This window comes from Furipterus horrens, unplaced genomic scaffold (genome assembly GCF_987537825.1).
Source record: "Furipterus horrens unplaced genomic scaffold, mFurHor1.1.pri manual_scaffold_9, whole genome shotgun sequence".
Classification (NCBI taxonomy): Eukaryota; Metazoa; Chordata; class Mammalia; order Chiroptera; family Furipteridae; genus Furipterus; species Furipterus horrens.
The window spans coordinates 31,109,040-31,133,233 of NW_028327179.1; the positions used below are offsets into that span (position 1 = coordinate 31,109,040).

A 24,194-nucleotide genomic window follows, 5' to 3' on the forward strand; every position below is an offset into this window, starting at 1 on the left:
CAACTTAATTTTCTGCTTGTCTGAGAAACAAGGCTACTTTGGAACCATGGGAGAGGATGAAAATGAGACTGGCAAAGAACAAATGCTGATTTAAAGAAAAGGACAACGTTGGGCAAATGATCTGCATACTTTATTCAGGGATACGATGTAAAATACTGATGTAAAATCAAATGAAAAAAACATTACAACTCAACACAGAGGAGTATCACTTCTCAAATTTCTTCTAGCACCATCAACATTCTTCAAGTATCTGAAATACTATTAATTAGCACCTTTGTATTTTGAACAAAACAAAATAAGTACCTCAGCTCATCTCTGTCTGGTTCAGCACCTAATGGTATGGATCACACTCACAGGAAAGTGTTTTGAGGTAGTTTAAACCATTGGAAGTTTGGGTTTTAAACTTCCCTCTGTGGAAGATATTCAAAAGCCACAAGTGGTGCAAATGTTCATGGTTTTTATTTTTCAGTTTTTATTTTGGTTTTCTTACAAAGGTTGACATTTTCCACAAAAGGTGTAGAACTGGTGAAAAAAATTCCAAATATTTTGGGGAGGGGGAGAGGGAGAGGGAATTAATTAAATCGTATTGCACAATGCTCTGATCAATCCTTCTCTTTTGCCCCAAATTTAAGCAAGTAGGTGTGCAGAAGAAATGGAAGGATTCAGCTTTTAGTTAAAAAGAAGAAAAAGAAATGGCAAAGAGAGAAAGTTTTTTTTTTAGATTTCCTTTCTTTTAATTTATGTTGAGTTCATTTATTTGAAACAGACTGGGCCAATGTCCAAACCGAATTCTTGGTCAGCACCACCAATGTCCAAAATAGCAATATCAAGGAAAGGCAGGCGAGATGGCTTGTTTGTTTTGTATTCAATGATTGTCTTTCCCCATTCGTTTGTCTTTTTCTGTTTAAAAAGAAGAAAAATATACATAAAGCAACACTTTTGGAATCTAATATCATCTGAACCTTAGATTTTATAAGAACCACTTTTTGGCTCATGTCATTCTAAAGACACATGTCCTAGATCAACATGTTTGTCTTTAAAAGAGCAGCATCAAGGGTGTTTTAGCAGAACAGGCTTCCTACCAGTATAATTTTTTAAAATGCAATATATATTCCAAGTGATTACAGCTACATTATTACTTTCAGGATGTGTGTGTGTGTGTGTGTGTGTGTGTGTGTCTCAGGGGGAGGGGGGAGTTGGAGGGTATGCCATATTGCTATTAGTACATTTAAATTCTTCCTCCATTTATAGCATATTGTAGAGAAAGAATGAAGAAAAATTAAATGTAGGCCATACTAATAAATAAAATAAAATACATATAATTATAAATTATAGCTTGGGTCCTTTTAACCCCAAGTAATTTTAAGTTGTGGGCATACATTATCATTTAAGAAGAGAAAAAAATACTAATATAAAAGAGAAACAGCTGTTAAAAGAAAAACAATTAATATATGGACATAGTATATATTTCAGTATTTCAGAAGGCAAGACCTGATAAGAATACTCTGAATTTACCATCTGAATTTAAATAAGTACATTCATGAAAAAAAGATTGAATCAGTTAGGTCACTCATTTATCTGTTCATTAACTGGTCTAAACTGGAACACCCCCACCCCCACCCCCAAGTAAGTGCTACTCCCATATTTCACTATTACTTACAGAGCAGCCGTCTACAAGAACAGTGTAAGTGAATCTGCTGTTGCCCTCAGAAACAAGTTCGACATCATTGGAGCCTTGCAGGACGACAGATTTTTTCAGGCTGCCAGTTTCATCATCCATGTATGCAATGCTGTTCTTGCAGTGGTAGGTGATGTTTTGAGAGGCATGGTTGGCCAGCAGGCGCATGAAGGCAAGTTGGGTAGCCATTTCCTTGGTAGTTACTCCTTCAACATTATATTCAAACTACAGAGAAAGAGATAGACATTCCAGTTAAGTGGAGAAGAACTCAGATACTAAGAGTCAAATTAAAAAAAAAAAAGTCTGGTATAGGGAAAAGTAATGGAGTCAGATCTGAACCTTAAGAAGAAGGAAACAAAGTTCACTTGTCTGTGAAGTGTTAGTTACCTAGAAGAGACATTGAAACAACCAGGCTGAGGCAAGGTCATCTCAGAAAGGTACCTCTTTCAGGAAAGCCTTTTTGTGTATGTTTCTTATTTAGAATAAGAGAGCAAGGAGATAGAAGTTTGACCTCTTTCTTTTCTTGTAATTTCCACCAGCCGGCATTCAATAAAGTTAGTGAAAAGGTTTATTAAAAATTTAGAAATGCTCATGTTCTGAAAATACATATGCATAGCCAGTACTCCTTCATACTAATGACATTAGTTGGTTTCTCTGGTGATTATCAGTTAAGTCAGATTTGAATAATAACTTCGAGTTATATGGATATGTCCAATCAATGTATCTTTAACATGTAATCCAATATAGAACTGAAACTCCCTAAAAGAGCAAGTTCTTTTAATAAACCCATTTTGATAAAGGATTAAAGGGCTACAAACCTAACAAAATATTGTTGAGTAAGGGAAGGAATGTTTGTAGAATTCCCCACCTGGGTACCACCATTGATAGTTTCTCCTAACCAGATGTGCTTCTTGGCCTTGGAACTTCTGTACCAGTTCTTGGCTGGGATGTTTTCAGGTTGAGCCCTGATGCAGGTTTCGCCAGTAGAGAAGTCACAGTATACTTTGATAGCATCCATAGTGCATCCTTGGTTAGGGTCAATCCAGTAGTAACCTTTTATTAAAACAAGACCCTGAGCATAAAACTTCTCATCGAGTGGACCATAAGTTCTAATAATTACTAGTCAACAATTTTTGATCCTCATACGTATCATTTTTGATTATAGTGTCATACTATCCACCCCCATTTAACAGGAAGAAGGAGGCTATCTTGAGGATTACACACTTCCTCCTTCCATCTCCTCCATGAAAAATTAAATCAGACTACATATTAACATGAAAAGGGAATATATATATATATATATATATATATATATATATATATATATATATATATATAATAAGAGGAGTTTGAGAATAGGTGATGCCTGCAAGGGAAAGTGCTTCATTAATTGAGTATGGCTTTATGGAGTGCAATTTTTTCCCAAGTACTTTTCATTCCAAATGTCAGTGGGAACTGATTTTGAAAAGCCCAACTTGTGAGAACGGTCCGTCCGGCTTGGACATCGTGACCTACCACTGCTCCACTCTGGGTGGCTGAGTCTCAAGTCACGGCATGTGCGAGCTGGGTTCTTCCTAGAACCTTCAGGAGTGAGAAGGGTCTCAATCTGGTTGTTGAGAGATTTCAGAGTAGCATCCACTTCATAATCCTTGGGTCTGAGAGAAGGTGGTGAGCGAGGCTGGTCAGCCCTGTAGAAGTCTCCATCGAAACCGAAGTCGTAACCACCACCACCTACGCCAGGAGGTCCAGGGGGGCCAGGGGGGCCAGGGGGGCCCTGCAAAGGTGAAAAGTGAGGAGGGGGAGGTTTTGTATTTGGTCACACTGGGGGATATCAACGACAGCAGGTTTCCAGATGGGCATCCCACAAAAGCATGTTTTAATAAGTAAAAAAGAATCAAGTTCATGTAAATAAACAACTTGCTCCCAGGCTAATTGCAGGGATGGGCTTAAGCAACCCATTATATACAGACCACTTTTACATATTTTAGAAAGCATATGGAAGTGGGGGACTACTTTAATGTGTTGACATGACTATCTTGGTTTCAACTGAATAAAACATTCCTTAGGTCAGTGGTGCTCTTTATTCTTTCTCCAGATAATACTTACAGCAGGACCTTGGCTACCCTGAGAGCCACGAATGCCAGCAGGTCCAACGGTACCAGGATGTCCACTGCGACCATCTTTGCCAGGAGGACCAGAAGGACCAGCAGGGCCCTAGGGAAGAAGGACTGTGTGAAACAGTGAAAACCTCATAAGAGAGCAGAGCCTGAGGCTCACTGCCCGGCATAGGCTCTATTTCGGGGATAAATGTCTCTGAGATTGACCTACCCTAGGACCAGCGGGACCCACAGGGCCAGGGGCACCTTGATCACCATGATGACCCTTTAAAGAGAAAACAGTGAAATCACATTTTCAGAACATGTGTCAATAAGTAGATTTTAAAAAACAGAATGGAAAACTTTAGTTTTAATAAACTCTGGATTGAGAACATTGAAAATGTAAAACGGGGCTCTTTTGTCCCATTATGTCTATTATATTCAATTATTTTTTTTCCTGCAAGCTATTCCAGCAGTGCAATATTAGTCATTCCTCTAATTATATTTATTTTAAGTGGAGTTGAAGGACATTGTTACCAGGAGACTTTAATATATGTATATTTTTATCTCCCTTAACCCTCACCTTTGTTTGTTGGGATGAAATAGCATTATCTCCAAGAAATGAAGTTAGCCAGAGAGTGGGAAATGAATAAGAAAGAGGACATTTTAGGAACAAAGAGAAACAATAGCAGTGAAAATCTGAGGAAGATCATTTTGAGTTGAAGGCCTTTAAGATCAGCATATATTCTGGATGTCCACATTTTACTTACAGCAAGACCAGGAAGACCTTGCAATCCATTATGTCCCTTTATGCCAGGAAGACCTCGGGGCCCCTTATCACCAGGCTCTCCCTTATCACCTCGAATACCTTGCGGGCCCTGTAAAGAAACAGAAGGACATATAGGACATTTACCTTTTTAGACAAATGAGGCTCTCTTTTCAACAAAATTGTTTAACCTGTTTACAAAGGTAACCCAAGACATGCAAAGGTTTAAAAGCCATGTGGATGCTACTCTCGTGTTGGTCTGCTTTATTAGAGCTGTCTGTAATGTTGGCTAGGTCATCTTGATTATCTAATACAAACAAGCAGAAGATATTTAAAATAGAAGAGATTTAAAAGCTATTTTTATCAATTCTCAACATGGATTAAGTTTTTAAAAATAATATATAATATCTAGCCTATACATTATTTATTTTTCTTAATGGACAGTCTAGACTGCTCCTAAATGTTAATTTGTAAAGAATTCTTCACCATGTACATACACTAGGGCCTCTTGGACCAGCGGGACCAGTGTTACCCACAACACCAGCAGGACCCTGTGAATTGGAAAAGAAAAACATAAGTCATCAGCACAAGCAAGATCTTCCTCCCAGGCCCCCAAAAGTTCTCAAGTGTGCATAGGTCAGACGTGAAGCCTATGAGGATGACAACTTTAAGGAACTTGTATTTACAACTTACAGGTTCACCACGGTTTCCATGTTTGCCAGCAGGACCCACGGGGCCATGAGGACCAGGAGCACCCGCAGCACCAACGGGACCGGCATTGCCAGGGTAACCACGGTCTCCCTACCAAAGGCAAAATAAAGTTTAGCACTAATCTGGCCTGTAGGTTAGTCACTTTTAAATTAGAGGAAGATAAAGAGGTATACCAACCTTGTGTCCCGGTTGACCGTCACGACCTGGGGGACCATCGCTCCCAGGGTTGCCCTGTGAAGACACCATGCCAATAAAGACATTTAGTGGGGTTCCATAGCCCACATCCCCTATAGTTCATCTGTTCTGCTTTCATCACTCTCAGCACTCAATAGCGAATCCCCTTTCAGACTCTTAAAAATAGGAACAAGAACTTGCCAACCTAGATAATTTTAGAGGTGTTTTTAATATTTTGGCCAACTTTGAAATATGCTATTTAAAGACCTATCCTCTCGTTCCAAGTTATTTTTTTCTTATTTTCAATACGAGGCATGGTCACTATATGTAGGTATTATGGAGAAACAGACACCATGTTTAGAAACTTGGAATAAGTGAGCCTCAGCTCAGGATATAAAGTTGCACATGATGTAATATTGCTAGGTTGTATTTTACAAACCAAGTGTTGGACTCACATCACGACCAGCTTCACCAGGAGCACCGTTGACTCCAGGATTACCCACAGCACCAGGGGGACCACGGGCACCGGGTGGACCTGCAATGCCCAGAGGACCAGGTTCCCCCTAAAAAGGCGAGAAGACAAAACAGCATTGCTCTCATTGAACTGAGGGCTAATCTCACCTTCCCAGAACAACCCTAGCCAGGAATTTTCAGTTTGAAGAAAGAATGAAAATGAATAGGCCACAAAAATGGTCAAGTACTGTCATTGGTGCCATCCCTTCTCCTACACACTTAAGATGGTCAAGATTTATGTAGTTTTGGAGTGTTCTCTGTATAAGGTGGGCCTAGTTTGAGTCGATAGCCCAAATTAAATGAGTTCATGAAGTTGAGAGAGTTTATGGAAATGATATGGTTTCTAGTTGCTGTCATGTATAAGGTTTAATGGAATGATTTGGAATTTGCCGAGTTTCATTCTTCCTATGGGATAAATGATGCCAGCATTTTATATTGTAGAGGATAAATGCAATTAGAGCTTATATCATTCTTAAGCATATAAAAGGAACAAAAATCATTCTGCATAATGTTAACTGTGTCTATCATGTGTGTCTAAGGAAGGTGGTATTAATGCTTCTTAGATAAATGACACGTGATCTGTATAAAGAAAATGCCAGGAATAAAAAATCTTATGCAGAGTTATTTCATGATCAATCTGTCACATTTGAAATGGCAGCTTTTAAGATCCTTTATTATGTTATTGAGAATAAGAATGGTGTCAAAACACTCACCACTGATCCATAAACACCTGGTAGACCACGTTCACCTCTAGAGCCTGGGAGACCCAGAATACCAGGAGCACCAAGAATACCCTGAGGACCTGGGGTACCAGGAGGTCCCTGAATGAGATGAAAAATACAGTGTTACTGGAAAAGACCATATGTAATAACACAGGTTGGCTTGAGGATTCTGAAAATGAGCTGTCCTCAGTTTAGAAAAAGTCCTCCTATTAGTAGGACATGTCTTTGGATGTCTTTTCTCTAGTGATGACAATGAGTTTCCATCTTGGCATGTATATTTCTATAACTAGTTCCCTCTTGAAACCAGTGGAACAACATTTAAAAATATGTGGTTGAAATTAATGAAGCCATCTGGGATTATGGAACAGAATTTATATAGAATCTATGCCAGGAAGCAAATTTTGACCTTGACCTCTAATTGAACCAGGTCTAATAAAGGCACGTTTAGAGTAACAGTAGTACTGGGGAATGCATGTTTAAAGAACTGGTAGCTTACTGAGATCAATTAATATATGGTAGGATTCTCATTGCAATGAGATTCTGTTTAATCCCCCTTTCAACAAGGTGTTCTCAACAGCGTAAAGGGCTGTTTTGGTAAACGAGTGAGTTTTCTCATTTATTGTCATGCCCATCTGGTGCCTTAAAAGCATCTGCTGAAGCTATGACACCTAAATATCTGTTAGACAGATTTCCTGGCTCCATCAAGCTCTACTTGAGAGCCTGCAAAACTCATCAACAAATATACACCATTTAAAGATTTGTGTAAGGGCTTGGTTTTAATTCAACACAAGGTAATTAAGAAAGAGGAGTTTAAAATCACTTACAGCAGCACCAGTCTCTCCAGAAGGACCTTTTTCACCAGTAAAGCCAGGAGGGCCACTTGCACCTGTTTCTCCAGTTCGGCCAACGGGACCTTGGTCACCACGAGGCCCACGAATTCCTTCTTTGCCAGCAGCACCAGAGGGACCAGGAGGGCCAGTGATACCCTTTGGGCAAATGTACAAGGTCATTTACTTTCTGTTAATCATCATGAGCCTGGAAGAGAGCAGCTGAGGTTCTTGATATTAAGATGCAGGGTGAAGCAACAAAATAACATCCTGGCCATTGGGGGGAGATGTTTAGACTTTTTAACATTCATTCTTGTAGAAAGAAGCAACTTCCATCTTGCTTCCCCTGAGGCTGTAATAGAGGGAACAGAGGCAGAAGCTGCAGCAAATGTCTGTGAGGTAAAGCTTTGCTGTAGCACCGGCAACCTGGCAGATTGGAACTATGTAAGAGTTCTAAAAGTTAGTCATAAATGAAGGGGACTTCAGGTTTTGGAGGACTCTAGCCATTTTTTTAAAGAAAACCAGTACTGGGACAGCCAACTGACCTGGAGTCTGCACGATCCTTCCCCATGTGGGAAGGCCACCCTCCCCTCCGCACCCCCACTCTTATTAGGGATTTCTGGACCCAAGGGTAGGTAGGACGATGACCATGTCCAGCTTGAAGCAGCTAGAGGAGCTAGAGACCTTCCCATTGTCCTTTGTAAGATTATAAAGGGTCTTAAGTCTGAGAGGGAGGGATCGTTATTTTTTATTGTTAAAATAATTAATTAATCATTTATTTATTTAAAAAAAGAAGAATATATGAAAGGGTGAAGAGGAAGAGCTTGTATGTATGACCCATGGGCATGGACTTGGGGGGCGGATTGCTGGGGGAGGGGGGGTACTGGGTGGAGGGGAGCAAGGGAGAAGAATTGGAATTATTGTAACAATATAATCAATAAAATATACTTAAAAAAAAAGAAAAAAATGAAAACCAATACTGGTATTTTGTTCATAAATGAGGAATCACATGTGCTCTCAACTAGCTTTAATTAAATGCCTACAGGGACTGAAGATTTTTCTGTTATGAACCTATAAAAGGATTCCAAGAAATCAACATCTTTGCTATTTCCCCTTCCCCCCCCGAAACCTTAACGGGAAGACTTAAGCCTTGGTAATTAATTAAATTCTCTTGAGTCCTGACAGAAGAGTTTGAATCAGAATTGAATTAGAAGCCAAACCACCTTTAAATTCAGGGACAGTTACACCTTAACAATGGACGCAGAATGTTGTCCATAGGGTAATTAGATATAGAACTATCTGATATGTGACTAAAACTGTTCTGTTTTTAAATTTTTAATAACAACAACGATGATGGGAAAAAAAGCCATGCCCTTAAAAGGGTATTTGTGCTCACAGAAATAAAATTCTCTTAAACTAATCTTATAAAATATAATTTGTGATGATTTTGCTTTAATGGTTCAGAAAAACTATTTCAGACTAGGAAAGTAATAGCTAAACCTTAGTAGCATATTTTTCTACAGAGTTTGTTACTAGTTCCCCAGCAGAAGCCAGGTCTTTTGACCAGAGTACATGAAGACATATTTTGAAGCGAGTTACTTACAGTGGGTCCAGGAGGACCAGTGCGCCCAGCAGCACCAGGGAAACCAGTCATGCCCTAAGAACCAAGCACATTAAAATTCTACAATCAACACCAGCTTCAAAGACACGGGTGAAATGGAAATTTCACCTCTGACAAATCCCCAATACATGCGACAAAGGATGGACTAAGGAGTAGGCAGTGGCATCCTCACATAAGGTATGATTTAATCAGGACCCCAAGACCCTCCATCTCTTCAATCTTCCCCACCAGCATACCCCCAGTGTCAATACCCATATTTTGCATTAAAGTTCTGATGGTCCTTTTTGAAATGTTAACATATTATCTGATGATCATAAGAGCAAGAAGATAAGCCACTATGCAATTATTACACATTGATGTGTATATATTAATAGCTATCGTAACCACCTGGCTGGGTGCTCGGGGAATAGACGCTGAATAAGTAATTTTGTTTACAGAGGAAAACACAACAGAAGACTGAGTATTAATTGTTGTCCAGCAGAAGAAGGAAGGAGTCAATGGCGTTCATTCTTGGGGCACTCTGGGTCTCTAGGGAGTTGGAGTGCCAGCACTGGATGCCAAGGAAAATAATTTGGTCAGGCAGAGGAAGGGAGGCATCAACCAGAGAATAAAAGGTACCAGAAAATGTTTTACCCATTTCACAATTCAACTGCCAGGGCTTAACTTTAGTTATTACCTCAAGTGAGCTGGTAGCAACGTACATGACACTGAGTTACTCCTGAGGTTAAGTTCACATCCCATGGACCTGACCTGAACTTTAATATCAGAATTTCTCTGAATGAGTTAATTTGAATCTCAAGCATCTCCTTATTTTAGTCCAAATTTACCAAAAATTTCCAAACTTTCAAGTCGTCCCTATCAGATTTTGAGGAAAGAAAAGTCATCAGAGTCCATTTTAAATACTCACAGGGGGGCCACCATCACCACGACTTCCAGCAGGACCAGGGGCACCATTTGGACCCTAAGTGGAAACAAACAAACAAAAAGAGAGGGTCAATTCTTACAAATGTTATTCTTTTCTTTAAAGGGGTCATTCCCATTAGAAGCAAATCCAGAAATTAAAAATAATTATCTGTGTCATATAAAATAAAATAAATATTCTTGCTTCAATATCACCACCCTATGGAATTATTAAAAAAGTAAGGTAATATAAATGAGACTTAAAAATTGTAAAGCAGTATGCAAATGTTAATTCTTATTTTTAGAATCATCTTCTATCTGGCATATTCCCTGGTGTGTATAGGAGGTACGTGATTGATGTATGTGGAATTACAAGATTTCATGGGCAACTATATAGACTGTATTGATCACCAGTGAATTCAACTTACAGATGGCCCAGCAGCTCCAACGGGGCCTGTGGGACCAACAAGACCATTTTCACCCTTGGGCCCCCTGGTTCCTTTCTCTCCTTTGGCACCAGGTTGACCAGCAGCACCCTGTTGGAAGGGAACAGTTTTATAGTTCAGATATGCCAACTCACTGACTTGTCAACTTGGCATGTTTTCAGATTAACTTTCATTATATGATACTCACAGCAGGACCAGCAAATCCATTGGGACCAGCAGGACCAACCTCACCACGTTCACCCTAGGTGAGAGAAGGGATTTAAAAATGTCTTAGCACTCCTAGATTCATCAACATCGAAAAGTTATGAGAATCCAAAACAACCAAGGTTTCTACTTACAGGGCTACCACGAGGACCAGCAGGACCAGAAGGACCAGCAGCACCAGCCTCACCCTATGATAAGACCAAAGATGAGTTTGCTAATGTGCCTCACACAAATGCTCAGAGAGATAGAGGGAGAGGTGACAGTGGTAGACAGTTGTCCCTTGCCAGAGCTTGCAGTTGCATCAGGAGAGATAACTAACGCACATCTCACAGAGTAAAATGAAGTGGATTCTTATTCTGCTTGATATTTGTATTCATTCTGGAGGTCGAAGTGGAATTGGTCATACATTTGTAAAACCTCTATAAATCAGTACCTACAATACTGGGAGGGGGACCTTTTAATTTTTAGATCAACACAGAGCTGAGCCATTTGCTGCAATCTGTGCAATGCAATAAATAAGATCTATTTTAAATGTTCAATGTGAAATGAGCAAATGAGCACACTATGTATTTTACTGATTTTTTTTTTTAACAATTGAAAGCTTTGAGAAGACTCAGTGCATTAGGATATTTTTAATGGGCACAGAATATAACTTTAAAACAAATGATAGGGATTAAAGTGTAGATCAGATAGCTGGCATTTCTACAGGCAGGGAGCGAGAACTTGAAACACACAGCATTTGTTTCTTGCTGCCCCATCACAACACCTAAGTTTTTCAATAAGTGGGTTTAAAACCAAACTGTAAAAAAAGAATTTCTGGGGTTTTGGTGGTGGGGCCAAGGCAGGCAGGAAATTTTAGGCACTGCTATTGGCTCAGAGAGTTCCAACCCAGCGGGAAATGCATGCTTACCCGGTCACCAGTGGCTCCAGCAGGACCAGGGGCACCCACAGCACCAGGAGCACCCTAGTACCAAAAAGGAAACAAGTCTTAGTAACAACGCTCCCACACCATCAAAAGCGACCCTTGCTATTCTCTTTTGCTGTGCTTATACAGTGACCGAACACTTTTACTGCACACTCTTGGGGGAACATCAAGAAAGCCGTTGATGCATTTCAGTTCTAATGATCAAGACTATAAGAAGCCACCCTCGGGAGGAGAGGCCTCCAGTGGTGAAGGTTATGCAAACGTGTAAGGCAAGAGCAGGTTAGGAATTGGGGAGAGCTGAACTCTCTGCTCTTGTCAAGTTCCCTGGAGAGCAGGGGTAGCCTTGTTTGGAACTGTTAGGACTGTGTGATTCAGAGAAAGGACTATGATGAACGATGAACGTGCCACAGCGAGTTAACAGCTCTGAGAAACAGAGAAGAAGGGACCAAAGTAGCTTATGGCCTGAAAGACCACGATGCCAACACCGTATGTGTGGTTATTACACCTTTCTGGATTATCTTTGGCATCTCCATGGCACTGACAGCTAATCTTTGAGGCTGCTCTTTCAGTTTTAACTTTTGAAGCCATACATTTAAATACACAGGATCTTCTTAGGGGTTCTGGCTTCTTCAAATGTATTGTTTTTTTTTTTTTTTTCTAAAGTCCTATAATAACTTGAGCAATCCTTTAAAGTTCCATTAATCCCAGAACTTTTGGTTTGTAGTTTTTACTTTGTACAGTTAATAATGAAGAAGGTAGAAAATTCAGGCTATGATTTTCAAAAGGGAAAGTCCTGTTGAATTTTTCTTTTGGAACATATGAAATTACATCATTAGTCATAGATCCAGGAGGAAATGCAATACACTCTTACTAAACTTGAGTCCTTCTTTGGTCAGTTCTGTTTTGGAAAGCTTCTCAACTCTGAGTGAGAGGTAAAAGGAGATTATCTAAGTACAAACACACAAACGAAAACAAAATTTTACTCACACGGGCACCATCTCTGCCTGTGCTCCCAACTTCACCTCTGAGGCCAGTTTCACCCTGAAAACACAAAGCAGTAGCATCTTTTTGTTTTCTGACCAAATTTTTGAATCAAAATCCATCTGAAGTGTTTTCACAGAAGATGCTATAATACCTCCGTCATTTAAAGTCTTTAGTAATGCCTTGATTCCCTAACATTCTACAGGATGTTGAATGAGGAATTTAAAAATGAGGAAAAATAATTAAGGGACTTTTTAGATTATCATTAAATATTCTTTTTTAATTTTTATACCACTCCCCCGAAGCAATGTCCAAATTTGTGTGGACCGAATGCTAAGGCAACACCACGTTGGGCTTCGGTGCCCAATCACTCCTATGGCAAAACTAATGCAGCAGCACGGTTGACAGCTGTTCAATATAGTTTCTTGCCATTAATTAGGGCAGGATGAGGCATTATTGTTAGTGGCATTAAAATGAGCCTCATGTATTACTCAACACCATCTGCTTGTGTGAAATTCCATGGTAGCAAGGAATTTTGCCAGATTAGTGAGTTTAGAAATGCGTAGGTGCTAGGCTGCAGAGGGAAACATGCATACGCAGATATCAAAATGCTACCGGACCGCCTGCCAAGAACTGTAAACTATTGGGCAACCTTGTGCAGTCTTCTCGCCAGAGTTCCTGCATTAAAGTTCAACACCGAAAGTGAGTACCTTTTCTCCTTTGCCTCCAGGGACGCCAGCAGCACCCCTCTCTCCTGGGAGCCCACCAGGACCGGGTGCACCAGCAGTGCCGGGGGCACCAACAGCGCCAGCTTCACCCTTGAATCAGACACATGTGAAATCAATTATTTCTGTGGCAAAAGGAGAAAATGAAAACTCAAACTCTTGAAGGATTCCAATTTAAGCCTTTAATAGACAGCATTACTGCTTACTCAGAGACACAAAGGAGAGCTATGAAAGGAAGGACAAGGTAATGGAGGAAGACGCTGTTATTGAGAAGAAGGTCGCAAGAGTGGGTGCTGTGATTTTTCTATCACCTGCTCCCAATCCTCTTCAAGGCGGCAGGCAGGGGAAAGGAAAGGGTGGGCTAACGGAAGGCAGACAGTGAAAAATACTTGCCCACCAACATTTTTCAAGAATAAGTCTCCTAGCCCAGACAGGAAATATGGAAAGAGACCCTGCCAATTGAAGACATGTTTATATTTTAATCTCCTTAAGAGTGGCACTATAGCTTCCAATTTTTTTATATAAAGTTTAACAATTCCACATACTTAAAACCTGTTGACTAGCTTCTGAGATGAAACTGTCTAAAAGTACCCCACAGACCATGTTTACTTCCTGTTTTCTACTCCCTCTTTTACCTGGTTTTTATTTTTTCCCCAATATCCTTTCATATATCAAAATAGATTTTTTTGCAGTTCATCTTTACACTTTTTTCCTTAAAGGTTAAGAATCAAAAGTAATATCAGTTACCTTCTCTTCATTGTGGTTAAAGTGATCTGTTTTTCAGAAATGTAAACGTTCACTTATTTTAAATTCTAAACCACAGATTTTATTTTGAAACACAAATTTTCAGGCTTATGTTTTTGGGGTGAATGTACTGTCCAATTAATTTTTATCATTATAAATTCTCTTATTAAAATTTAGACTCCTTTTTGAAATTTTATGTTAGGAAGCAGGATATTGAGAAGATAAGTTTCTTCTCTAAAAATAGTGTCCAAATGTATCTGATGTTTCTAGATTAAAACAGCAGTATAAACAGTGTGATGAAAAAAGAGTGAAAACCCATACTAATCTATTTATATGTGCAGAACACTGGGATTTCCCTGTTTTAGAATAATCCAGGCCCACTGGAATCCGGCTGTTATATAATGAGATGGACATCATCACAAGTAAGTCATTTGTAAGACATTTAATTTACTATTTAAAGGGTCTATGTATTCTAGAATGTAAAGGGCCAAACCAGTAATTTATAACACAAAATTTTACCTTGTTTCCATCAGGCCCTGGAGGTCCAGAAGGACCTCGGCTTCCAATAGGACCAGAAGGACCAACGGCACCACTTTCACCTGGTGGACCACGCTCCCCCTGTAAGAAAGAGATTAGAAGAAGTGTTGCACTGTTCACGATTTTCAGAGATTTTGTGTTACATATCAGAGTTCACACTTATTTAACTTTTGAATCCTGATTCTGCCACTGGTGAGCAAATTAGAATTATTGTCCCATAGTTTCTCTACTAGTAAAATGAAGGGATAGGATTAGATAATTTCTAGTCTTATTCAGCTCTAATATTCTGTGACTATAACTCCAAAATTTGCTGCTCCTAGAGTATAATATTCAACCTTGGGAATTAATTTCCTTTTGTGTTTGTTTGCCTTTTTCTTTCTTTCTTTTTTTTTTTTTTTGTTGGTGATAGATCCATAGGCAAAAAGAGGTGCCAGTTATGCATAGTATTCAAAGGGAAATATTGTGTTGTTTTAGGTGAGTAGCAATGCTAGGTGTAAATAAAATTAGATAGTGTCATATATATGCTCTCTTTTTACAATTGCACACATTAATGATGTAACAGTTACAATATTTAACAGAGTACTCATAGATATGCACATGTATATGTATTCGTATATCTATCTATCTATATAAATATCTCCCAATTTGCATGTACATGTCATTATGACATAACATTCTATGGTCCAGAACATTTAATAAGTAAGTCCACATTGCAACTGTTTCAAAATCACTTGTTCTAAGTTGGTCCTCTGCTACTTTAGTTCTATGATATTAAATTTGTTTGGGCATCCTAGTCACATCACAGGTCACTTCAGGGGCAAGTTAATCATTCTAGTCATTCTAACGGTCACAGACAAACTAAATACACTTGTTTATTTATTTATTTGGAAAAGTAGACTCCCGATTTCAGCTCTAGACTTTGAACATCAGTGCACATTGCAAAAATTGACTTTAAATCTTAGTAAGATATTTATTTTCCTTGGCTAAGTTTGAGCCACTGTCATAAATATATCCTGCTTGTCTATATAAATCACTGAATATAATACATATATTAGTTTATTTATGTTTCTTATAACTGTGTGGTTTTTTTAGTAGGAAATATGATCAATTAAATAAAAAAGTCTACTATCAATTCAGAAATCAAATGCTCTCCAAAGATTATGTTTGACTACCGAAGAATGTCAGGAACTTGTCGCAAGGTCATCAATAGTTTTCAGGAGAAAACAGTACTTGTTTTAAAAAAGCATATCCAGATGTTTATGAAAGCTAGTTAAGTAATACTCACTCTTGGACCAGCAGGACCAGGGAGACCAAATTCACCGGGGAGACCCTAGACAAAACAGGGAAATAAATAAAGCATGAAACTGATGTATACTCTCTAAATCTACTTTTGAATATGAGAGTCAGAAAAGTTTTGAAAGAGTAAAATAAAACATGATAAACCCTATCTACATGAGTATAAAAGTTCATGGGCTATTAAAAAAAATGAGAATCTTGTTGATCAAAGCTTTATTTATCTTAGCACTTGGTACCTGGAAATTTAAGTTTCCCATTATTTAGTTTGTTACTTTTAAAAAAGTGGCTGAACAGACTATCTCCTTTGATAATATGATAAATAATGATGAGCAATATCAGACATTGCCTATTTTTAGTTATATAACTGACTTTTTTTAAAAATTGAAATGACCATATTACGCACATTACCTAGGTAAATTGCACGCCCATACCCAAGTGTATCTCCTTTATGACTAACCAGCTGTCTCCTTAATGTGCCCCACTGTTGACAGAGGAGACCAGGCCACATAATGTAACTGAACTGAGAAACATTCATCACAATTACAGAGAAAATGGCTCAGAACTCATGCTCTGATTGTGGATCACAGTATCATGTATGAATGCCAAGAAAAACATTAAATATGATTTTTCATTGTCTAGTTTGATGAAAAATCAATGCATTTACTTTTTTCACTATAGAGAAGGACATAATTTATATTTTAACATTACCAGTAGCAATACAAAAAAATAAGGCTATTAAGTGAAATGTTCATTGATTCATTTTATTTCCATAGTGTTAATGTTTCATTCAACCCTTAAAACAAAATAATTTGAACAAAATTGGGTAACTTGGCTCATTTTCTTTATCAGTACTGACATATGTAGAATACTATCATTAACAGAAAATATGAAGCTTCCTTTTGCATATTATAATTATTCTGCAGTAGGGTGTTAGACAGGGGCCAAGTCCCAAGTTTGGGTGAATTTACTATCACTTGTATTACTCACCCTTTCTCCTGGTTTTCCAAGTTCACCAGCTGTACCTGCGGGGCCAGGCAGTCCCTAGATGAAAGAAATTCCAATCTCAATCTTATGCCTATATTCAGGGGATTTGCTGATAATTAGGTTTTGGGGAAAACTAATATCAACATGTTCACTAACTACTGTGTGTTATTATAAAGCATTACACAAAATTTGCCTTGAAAAAAATACAGCTTCTTTGCTTCCATTCTGAAATCACATGCTCTGTGGTGGTGAAGAGCAGTATGGTGATTTAAGCTGGAGAGTATGACCAAAGGCAATATCTGCATGTTTTAGATGACTTACCTGGAATCCTGGAGGACCAGCTGGACCTTGTTCACCTTTCCCACCTGAGACACCCTGAAAGTGATAGGAAACACAGCATCACTAATGGTCCATGGCACCATGACTATCTAGTGACATTGCTTTTGGACTGGAAAAAAGAAGATGATTATTTGTGGGACTAGATTTATTTTAGGGAAGAAAAGATCGTGAGTGGGAGAAATACTCACTTGTAGTCCAGGAGGCCCCTGAGCACCATTGTTTCCATCAGGACCTGGAGCACCCTGAAATGTTTAACAGAAAGTCTCAGAGTTACCCACAAGCCAGGCAGTTTAAGATGTCTCAAAACCTTCTGCCTTGCTTGCTCAAAATAAAGCTTGTAATTTTAGGATGAATTAAATTTATTGGGGGTCTCCTGCCAAGGTCCAAATACTGCCTACTAACTTTTGATATGGTTCACAGGAAGTCCATGGATGGAGGGCAGTTAATGAAGGCCAGAAAATGAATTAAATAGAATCTGGAATGCATCATGTTTTAGACTTAATATATTCTGTTTTGTTATAGCTCACTTCCTTATAAGTGTGGTTTGAAAAGAAAAACATTCTTTTTAATGGTAAAAGAATAGTCCTCCATAGGGGATGTCATCTTGGCAAGATAGTGATGCAATGGTATCACTAGGTTTCCTAGGTAAATGCTACATGGATAAATCTGCACAGAAGTTAGCACCTACCCGAGCACCAGCAAGACCAGCATGACCTTTTTCTCCACTTTTTCCAGGTTCACCCTACAATAAATATTTTAAAAATTACATATTTGTCAAATTAACCACAACAATTTTGAAATGTTGGTTTCTTGTCTTTTTTTTTTTTTTTTAGATGCCTAATCCTTGAATTTTTCTATCTAACGTGTGAACCACCACCCTGCAGCTCTGTATACAGTGAGGTACACCTGTATCTGCAAAGCATGACTCAGGAGATGGATTTTCAGCAGTGTACAATGAAACATCAGAGTGCTACTTTTAATGTGGTATGTGGTTTGCAATTGTCCCATGTTGAAAGGAATCCCCTTGAAGTGGAGTGAACTGAGGCAAGAGAGAAATATTAGAGTTCTGATGAAATGTGGCAAAAAAAAAAAAAAAAAGTGCCAAAGGAGAGGAGGTTGTGGTGATTCTTACAGTGGGGCCTTTGGGTCCAGGGAATCCGATGTTGCCAGGCTCTCCTCGTGCTCCCGCTGGGCCAATGGGTCCAGGCCTGCCATCAATACCAGGGAGACCCTGCAACCAGAGTTTATTTAAACTTTACTCAGCATCAGCAGGGTCTCACGACCTCAAGCTTGTGATGTTGCTACAGGATGAAACAATCATTTTCTGAATGCAAAGACCTTCCTGTATAAAGTGTCAATGAATTATAAATCCATTTTCCTTTTCTAAAAAGGATGCCAGTACACACACAGCCAATTTCATATGTACACAATTCCCTCTTCTGTTTTCAAACGCTTGTTACCTTCTTCAATGTTCTCTACCACGTTTTTCTTTTCCTTCTCTCCTTTCAGCCCTGCATTCATTTGGATTCCGTAATTACAATCCGTTACTTTGTGTTCCCAGATGATGTATGTGGCTGATATTTATTTGCAACATGTTCATATATAAATAAGCCACAGGATAGACTTGATAAGAGTACAATAAGTGTCCTTGAAAATATAATGAAAAATGAACAATACTTACCACGGGACCTTCTTTACCAGCTGGGCCAACATTTCCAGGGGAACCAGGAAAACCCTATAAAGCAAATGAAGATGTTTTCATATTGACAATTTTAGGCATATACTCCAATTAGTATGTGCATGAGGTTCCAATTAATTGAAATCTCACAAAAGCACTTTCCCCTCACTTTTTGTTTGTTGCCTAGGGTAAATCATTTAGACTATAGCCACTAGCTGGGAAATATGTAAAGAGCCTCAAAATTATTTTCTTTCTATTTTTTGTGCTTTTCCTTTTACTGAATTTTAGTACAACTGATCTGTTTGTAGATATCTCAAGAAACTATTAAACAACATACTATATGGGCAAAATATAATACTAGGAAAACAAATACTTCTAGTAAGCAGTTTTCAAGGTGAATTTTTTGTTGCTATATTTGGTGTCTTTATTGTTTATGGTATAATTACAGTTGATATTTATCCATAAGAGATAATGGAGGCAAAAAATTACTCTATTGCTATGGATTAGAGTGTCTATGGATCTAAAGGTCATTTCTTCATAGCAAGTGTGATGCTGAATACATTATAGCACTTTGTGATTGTTGGGAAAATGATTTCAATATGAATCTAATAAAAAGATAATGTATAGTCTTAATATGTTTCATGAAGACCTTATATAAAACTCACAAATTGAGATAAGAGATTCATGCTGATAGGAGAACCAACCTAATTTGGATATATTAAAATAAATCTATTCTTCCCCAAACCTCATAGCCATTGTATTAGGTAATAAATGAGACATTTATGAAGTAATCAAATTTGTAAAAATATCTACTAGGCTTTGATAAAGTTAAATTAAAAGGGCAATGATCAGCAAGCCTATTAATGAATTTATTTTTGTTTTTTTAATTGTCTCCTTTAAATATTCATCTCTTTAAAAAAAAAAACTAGTGCTGTGTGTGACTTGCTCACAATCAATGTGACACTTACTCGGGGTCCCATGAGTCCGGGCTCTCCAGGGCGACCAGAATCTCCATTGGGACCTCGGACACCAGCAGGGCCAGTTGGACCACGACTACCAGCAGGGCCCTATTAAAAAGAAGGGGGAGGGACAGGGCTCAACTGAGTAACACACCTTCCACCAGAAGCTTCAAGTTCCTTCCAGGAAGCAAGTGATAGACAACCTACCATGACACCAGCTCTGCCATCGGCTCCGGGAAGACCACGACTACCAGGATTTCCCTGTAAGAAAGTACATGAAACAGAAGAGAATTGGAGACAATCTTTGAATCCAATAGGGCAGAGTTTATTAAAACATGGCATGATGCAAGAAACCTTGATTCCCTTAAGGGGGAGATATGAACACAAACCAAGTCAAAAACCTTCACCTAAAACCCTGAAGGAATGTGTTGAGAAAGCATTTTGCAATAGCAGGTCAACACTGTCTCCAGACCAATTTTATAACGTACCAAAATGAGTCACCGATTTAATAAAGCAGATGGAAAGCAGACGCTTCCTTTGTCAGAAAATGCACTCAACAATTCTAACCAATTCCCAATGAAAGGGTGTCATCATCTGCCTCTGTTGTGTCTGGGTGGCAAGAGCATTTGGAACCTACTCTCAGCCCAGCAGGTCCCGGGGGGCCAGCGGGTCCAGCTTCACCATTGGCACCTCTCTTTCCTTCTTCACCACTGGGACCAGGAAGACCTTGGGCCCCAGCAGAGCCCTGTTTAATGAAAAAGAAACAAAGAAGGGAAGAATAGGAAAAATAATTTTTATGTCATATCCAGGTAGAGAAAAAGTGATAATTTTTTAAAAAAAGTTAAAGTATTACTTTTTTTGTACTGAAAAAGTACTAACTTCATAAAATTGTGAGTACAGAACTACTTACAGGTTCACCCTTGTTACCAGTCTCTCCTTTGGAACCAGCTGGACCAGGCTCACCCTAGAGTTGAATACAAGACAGTGGTCACATGATAAACATTTGTCAGAACTCTCTTGCAGATGAATACCTTGGAATGTCTTTGGATTGAGGTAAAGGGAAACTTAGGTTCTTTAAGATATGTATCCAGTTCATGTTTAAATGGCTTACAGGGGAATTATTTTGGTCGAAAGGACAAGACTGCTAGCATAGGAAGGTGCCTCGCTGACCTTCAGGTTATACTCTAGGAGAGCAGGAGGCGTGAGTCTGTATGTACTGGTGAGAGAGAGGGAGAGACTGTATAAGTGCATGTATATGTACTGATAAAAGAAATACAAGCTGAAAATGCTAAGGAAGAAAATATAAGAACCCTAACACTGTAAGAGGAAGGCCAGATGGTGATGAGATGCTAGGAGAGATAGTATTTCAGGATGATGAAAGCTGCAGCCAGACCACTTACGACGAGTCCTCTAGCTCCAGTAGCGCCAGCAGCACCAGGAGGACCAGGAAGACCGCGGGGTCCAGGAAGGCCAGGAGCCCCAGCAACACCGGGCAGGCCCTGGGAAGGAAGATGCAGAGTGGTCAGTCACGAGGCCATGGACAGGAGCTACAGCACTCACTAGAATGCCTTTAAAACCCACAACAGCAGATCTCGGCCATCCCCCTCCCCGGCTCCATCCCCATTTACTCACAGCAGCGCCCTTAGCACCAGTCAGACCATTGGCTCCAGGGTTACCCTACAAGAAAAAGGAACAGAGAAAGTCATCAGTAAATAGGAATATTTCTTTTCTTCTTTTGACCCCACTGTCACCTTTTTCTTCCCCTTCTACTCAGTGAGGTTAATGACGATGGCTACTTACAGGAGGTCCAACGGGGCCAGAAAGACCTGGAAGACCTGCTTCTCCACGGGGACCCGCAGGACCAGAAGGACCAGGGTTACCAACAGGTCCAATTTCACCCTAAAAGAGGGAATGATGCTGGGGCATTAACCAGCAAGTAATGAAACAGTATATCACCATTTTTATGAATTTTCTCTAGAATTGCAATCATTTCTCTTATCTGGTCTGGCACCACAAGATCTGGGTTTGGGTTTTTCTTTTCCTGGTCTGGGCCTGCCATCCTGGCTACCACTGATGCCTGCACTACCTCGGTCTCCTGATGATAGAGACTCGGGTTCTCTGCTAGTCAATCTTGACTGGTTTGGGAGTATATCTCAGAGAGCTCCATGGAATCAATTTCTATGTTGCTATCTCTGTCTCTGCTCACAGTGCTCAAATGCAGAGAGATGATGGGTTTCAAAGCTGGAGTGAGAAAACTGGTCATTCTGTATCTGTCAAGTCATTTGTTCTGAAATTATCTATCTGCAAACACAGGTTTATCAAGGTAATGACAGAGGTCACTCAGTTTTTACCTTGGGGCCAGGGGCACCTGGGAAGCCTGGAGGGCCAGCAGACCCAAGGGGACCCTGAAATCAAAGTAGAAGGTGGTAAGAAATTTCTTTTCAGTAAATTAGCAGCACAACAACAGAATATTGGAGAGTTTAGAGGGGCTTGGCTTTATTTAATATTGGCAAAGAAAAAACTGACAAGCTAGTCTGTTGTCATTAGTATCTTAGCAAAGGGAAGACACTGAAGGCATCCAAGGTAGAGTAGATTTGACTTTATATTACGTACCATTCAAAAGTCCCAGGGATAGTATATATAATTAGAACCTTTAAAAAGACCACACAACCCCTGGCAAGCTACCTAAAATGGTGTTATTTCACAGGGATTCAAAAAAGAAGACAACTCCCATCACACACTCTTCAGTGTCAAAACTTACAGCAGGACCCACAGGACCCACACTTCCGTCACTTCCACGGGCACCCTATGAAGAAAATAAAGAGAAAAGTCAAGTAGAAAGTTAAATAGCAATTATTAGAAGATCTTTTAAAAGGATAAAAATGAGCCAAAATGGAAGCACTCACAACTGGGCCAGGGGCACCAACTCGTCCTCGCTCGCCAGGCAGCCCACGGGCGCCCTAAAAGCAGAAATATTTTCAGTGAAATCCAGAATGTGAGCTTTAAAAAAAGTCATATCATCTGCTTTATCCAATTTCCAACATGTGCAAGAATCCACTAGAAATAAATAGGTCTCATTCTAATTCCAAGCAAAATGTAATAGATTTCAATGAAGTATGCAGAAGGCTACTATGGCTATTAGAAAATTATCAAAGAGTACAATGCTGAAGGAAATAGTAATTAGCAAAAACATTAAAGAAGTTCCAGCTTGCAAAGAATGTACAGATTTAGATTTACAATCAAGTAATTATTACTTACTGTTTGACCTGGAGTTCCATTTTCACCAGCAGCACCAGGTTCACCCTAAGAAAACAATTGAGGTTCTGTGTATATATATATATATGGCAATTCTTACCCTATTATTTCCATTATACATATAGACTGTTTCTTAATTATGACAAATACATAACTTTTAAACATTTCTAAAGTATGGGTTTTTATTGGATGATACCAAATATCACAACACTAGGGAGATATGGTTGAGTGTTACCCCCTCCCCAATTTTCCCCTTAGGTCTTGGATATCCTTTAGATTAGGCTTATATATTTGGAATAATATCATGAAAAGAGATAGTAGAAAATAAATTGGCTTTCAATTTAAAGTTATTTTAACTTAATATTTTTGTAAAATATACATAAAAATTTAAACTTGATAATATTTTTTCAGCATATCTTATTTATTTCCAATCTATGTTCTTATCTTGAGTGAAAACCATAGTTGTGATGGTAGTGGTGGTTTAATTTGGTACCATGGTACATGCAAAAAGAAATTTCCTTCTAGATAATCTGACTTAGATATTGAAGAAACAGGTTTTGAGAGTTCAGTTAAGGACCCTTCATTTCTAGAATTCTATGTGACGTGTATTCTTTGGAAATAGGCACTAGAGTAGGAGTCAGGAATTCTAGCCTATGTGATTCTAACCACTATGTGTGATTTGGGACAAGTCATTCATTCTCTTTAAGCCTCAGTTTCCCTCATCTGCAAAGTGAGGAAGACTCCCAGAGCTCCTTACAAACTTTAACATCTTATGATGCTGTGATTAGTAGTTTGAGCTATTATACTAGGCTCTAGGGAGAATGAGTTTGACCTTATCCATTCGTGTGGCAGCTGGAAAGTTAGAACAGATTCTCCATATTCATCTTCATTTCTGGTCCCTCTAGTATTCATTACTCATTAATTTGTAATTACATTGGTATTCACTTTAATACCACATTATCTCTTTAATAGGAGAGAGAACATTTTGTAGTTGAAAACGCTGTCAGAGAAGAACCTAGCCAAGAGATAACACACTTCTGAGACTTTAATTACCTAATTAAAACATTTTTCAGAATGCACAGATAAATCATAGGAAAGAGGTTGAAAAGTGTA

General features: G+C 38.9%; 1 protein-coding gene across 1 annotated transcript in view; it reads right to left on the reverse strand.

The window, feature by feature from the left end:
• Nucleotides 1-440: 440 nt before the first annotated feature.
• COL1A2 (collagen type I alpha 2 chain) overlaps nt 441-24,194 on the reverse strand; it is a 35,501-nt gene continuing 11,747 nt past the window's right edge. The window contains exons 12-51 of the mRNA XM_090287223.1: nt 23,085-23,129; nt 22,733-22,786; nt 22,588-22,632; nt 22,178-22,231; nt 21,627-21,725; nt 21,459-21,503; nt 21,227-21,325; nt 20,737-20,790; nt 20,464-20,571; nt 20,034-20,087; nt 19,836-19,934; nt 18,871-18,924; nt 18,322-18,420; nt 17,878-17,931; nt 17,378-17,431; nt 17,172-17,225; nt 16,854-16,907; nt 15,856-15,900; nt 14,553-14,651; nt 13,275-13,382; nt 12,571-12,624; nt 11,569-11,622; nt 10,793-10,846; nt 10,642-10,695; nt 10,437-10,544; nt 10,016-10,069; nt 9,091-9,144; nt 7,485-7,646; nt 6,652-6,759; nt 5,881-5,988; nt 5,429-5,482; nt 5,234-5,341; nt 5,038-5,091; nt 4,545-4,652; nt 4,007-4,060; nt 3,785-3,892; nt 3,194-3,452; nt 2,547-2,731; nt 1,661-1,903; nt 441-900 (exon numbers count right to left, since the gene is read on the reverse strand). Of these exons, the coding sequence (XP_090143349.1) occupies nt 754-900; nt 1,661-1,903; nt 2,547-2,731; nt 3,194-3,452; nt 3,785-3,892; nt 4,007-4,060; nt 4,545-4,652; nt 5,038-5,091; nt 5,234-5,341; nt 5,429-5,482; nt 5,881-5,988; nt 6,652-6,759; nt 7,485-7,646; nt 9,091-9,144; nt 10,016-10,069; nt 10,437-10,544; nt 10,642-10,695; nt 10,793-10,846; nt 11,569-11,622; nt 12,571-12,624; nt 13,275-13,382; nt 14,553-14,651; nt 15,856-15,900; nt 16,854-16,907; nt 17,172-17,225; nt 17,378-17,431; nt 17,878-17,931; nt 18,322-18,420; nt 18,871-18,924; nt 19,836-19,934; nt 20,034-20,087; nt 20,464-20,571; nt 20,737-20,790; nt 21,227-21,325; nt 21,459-21,503; nt 21,627-21,725; nt 22,178-22,231; nt 22,588-22,632; nt 22,733-22,786; nt 23,085-23,129 (3,507 nt within the window). The 3' untranslated portion in view covers nt 441-753. The remainder of the gene's footprint in view (nt 901-1,660; nt 1,904-2,546; nt 2,732-3,193; nt 3,453-3,784; nt 3,893-4,006; nt 4,061-4,544; nt 4,653-5,037; nt 5,092-5,233; nt 5,342-5,428; nt 5,483-5,880; nt 5,989-6,651; nt 6,760-7,484; nt 7,647-9,090; nt 9,145-10,015; nt 10,070-10,436; nt 10,545-10,641; nt 10,696-10,792; nt 10,847-11,568; nt 11,623-12,570; nt 12,625-13,274; nt 13,383-14,552; nt 14,652-15,855; nt 15,901-16,853; nt 16,908-17,171; nt 17,226-17,377; nt 17,432-17,877; nt 17,932-18,321; nt 18,421-18,870; nt 18,925-19,835; nt 19,935-20,033; nt 20,088-20,463; nt 20,572-20,736; nt 20,791-21,226; nt 21,326-21,458; nt 21,504-21,626; nt 21,726-22,177; nt 22,232-22,587; nt 22,633-22,732; nt 22,787-23,084; nt 23,130-24,194) is intronic.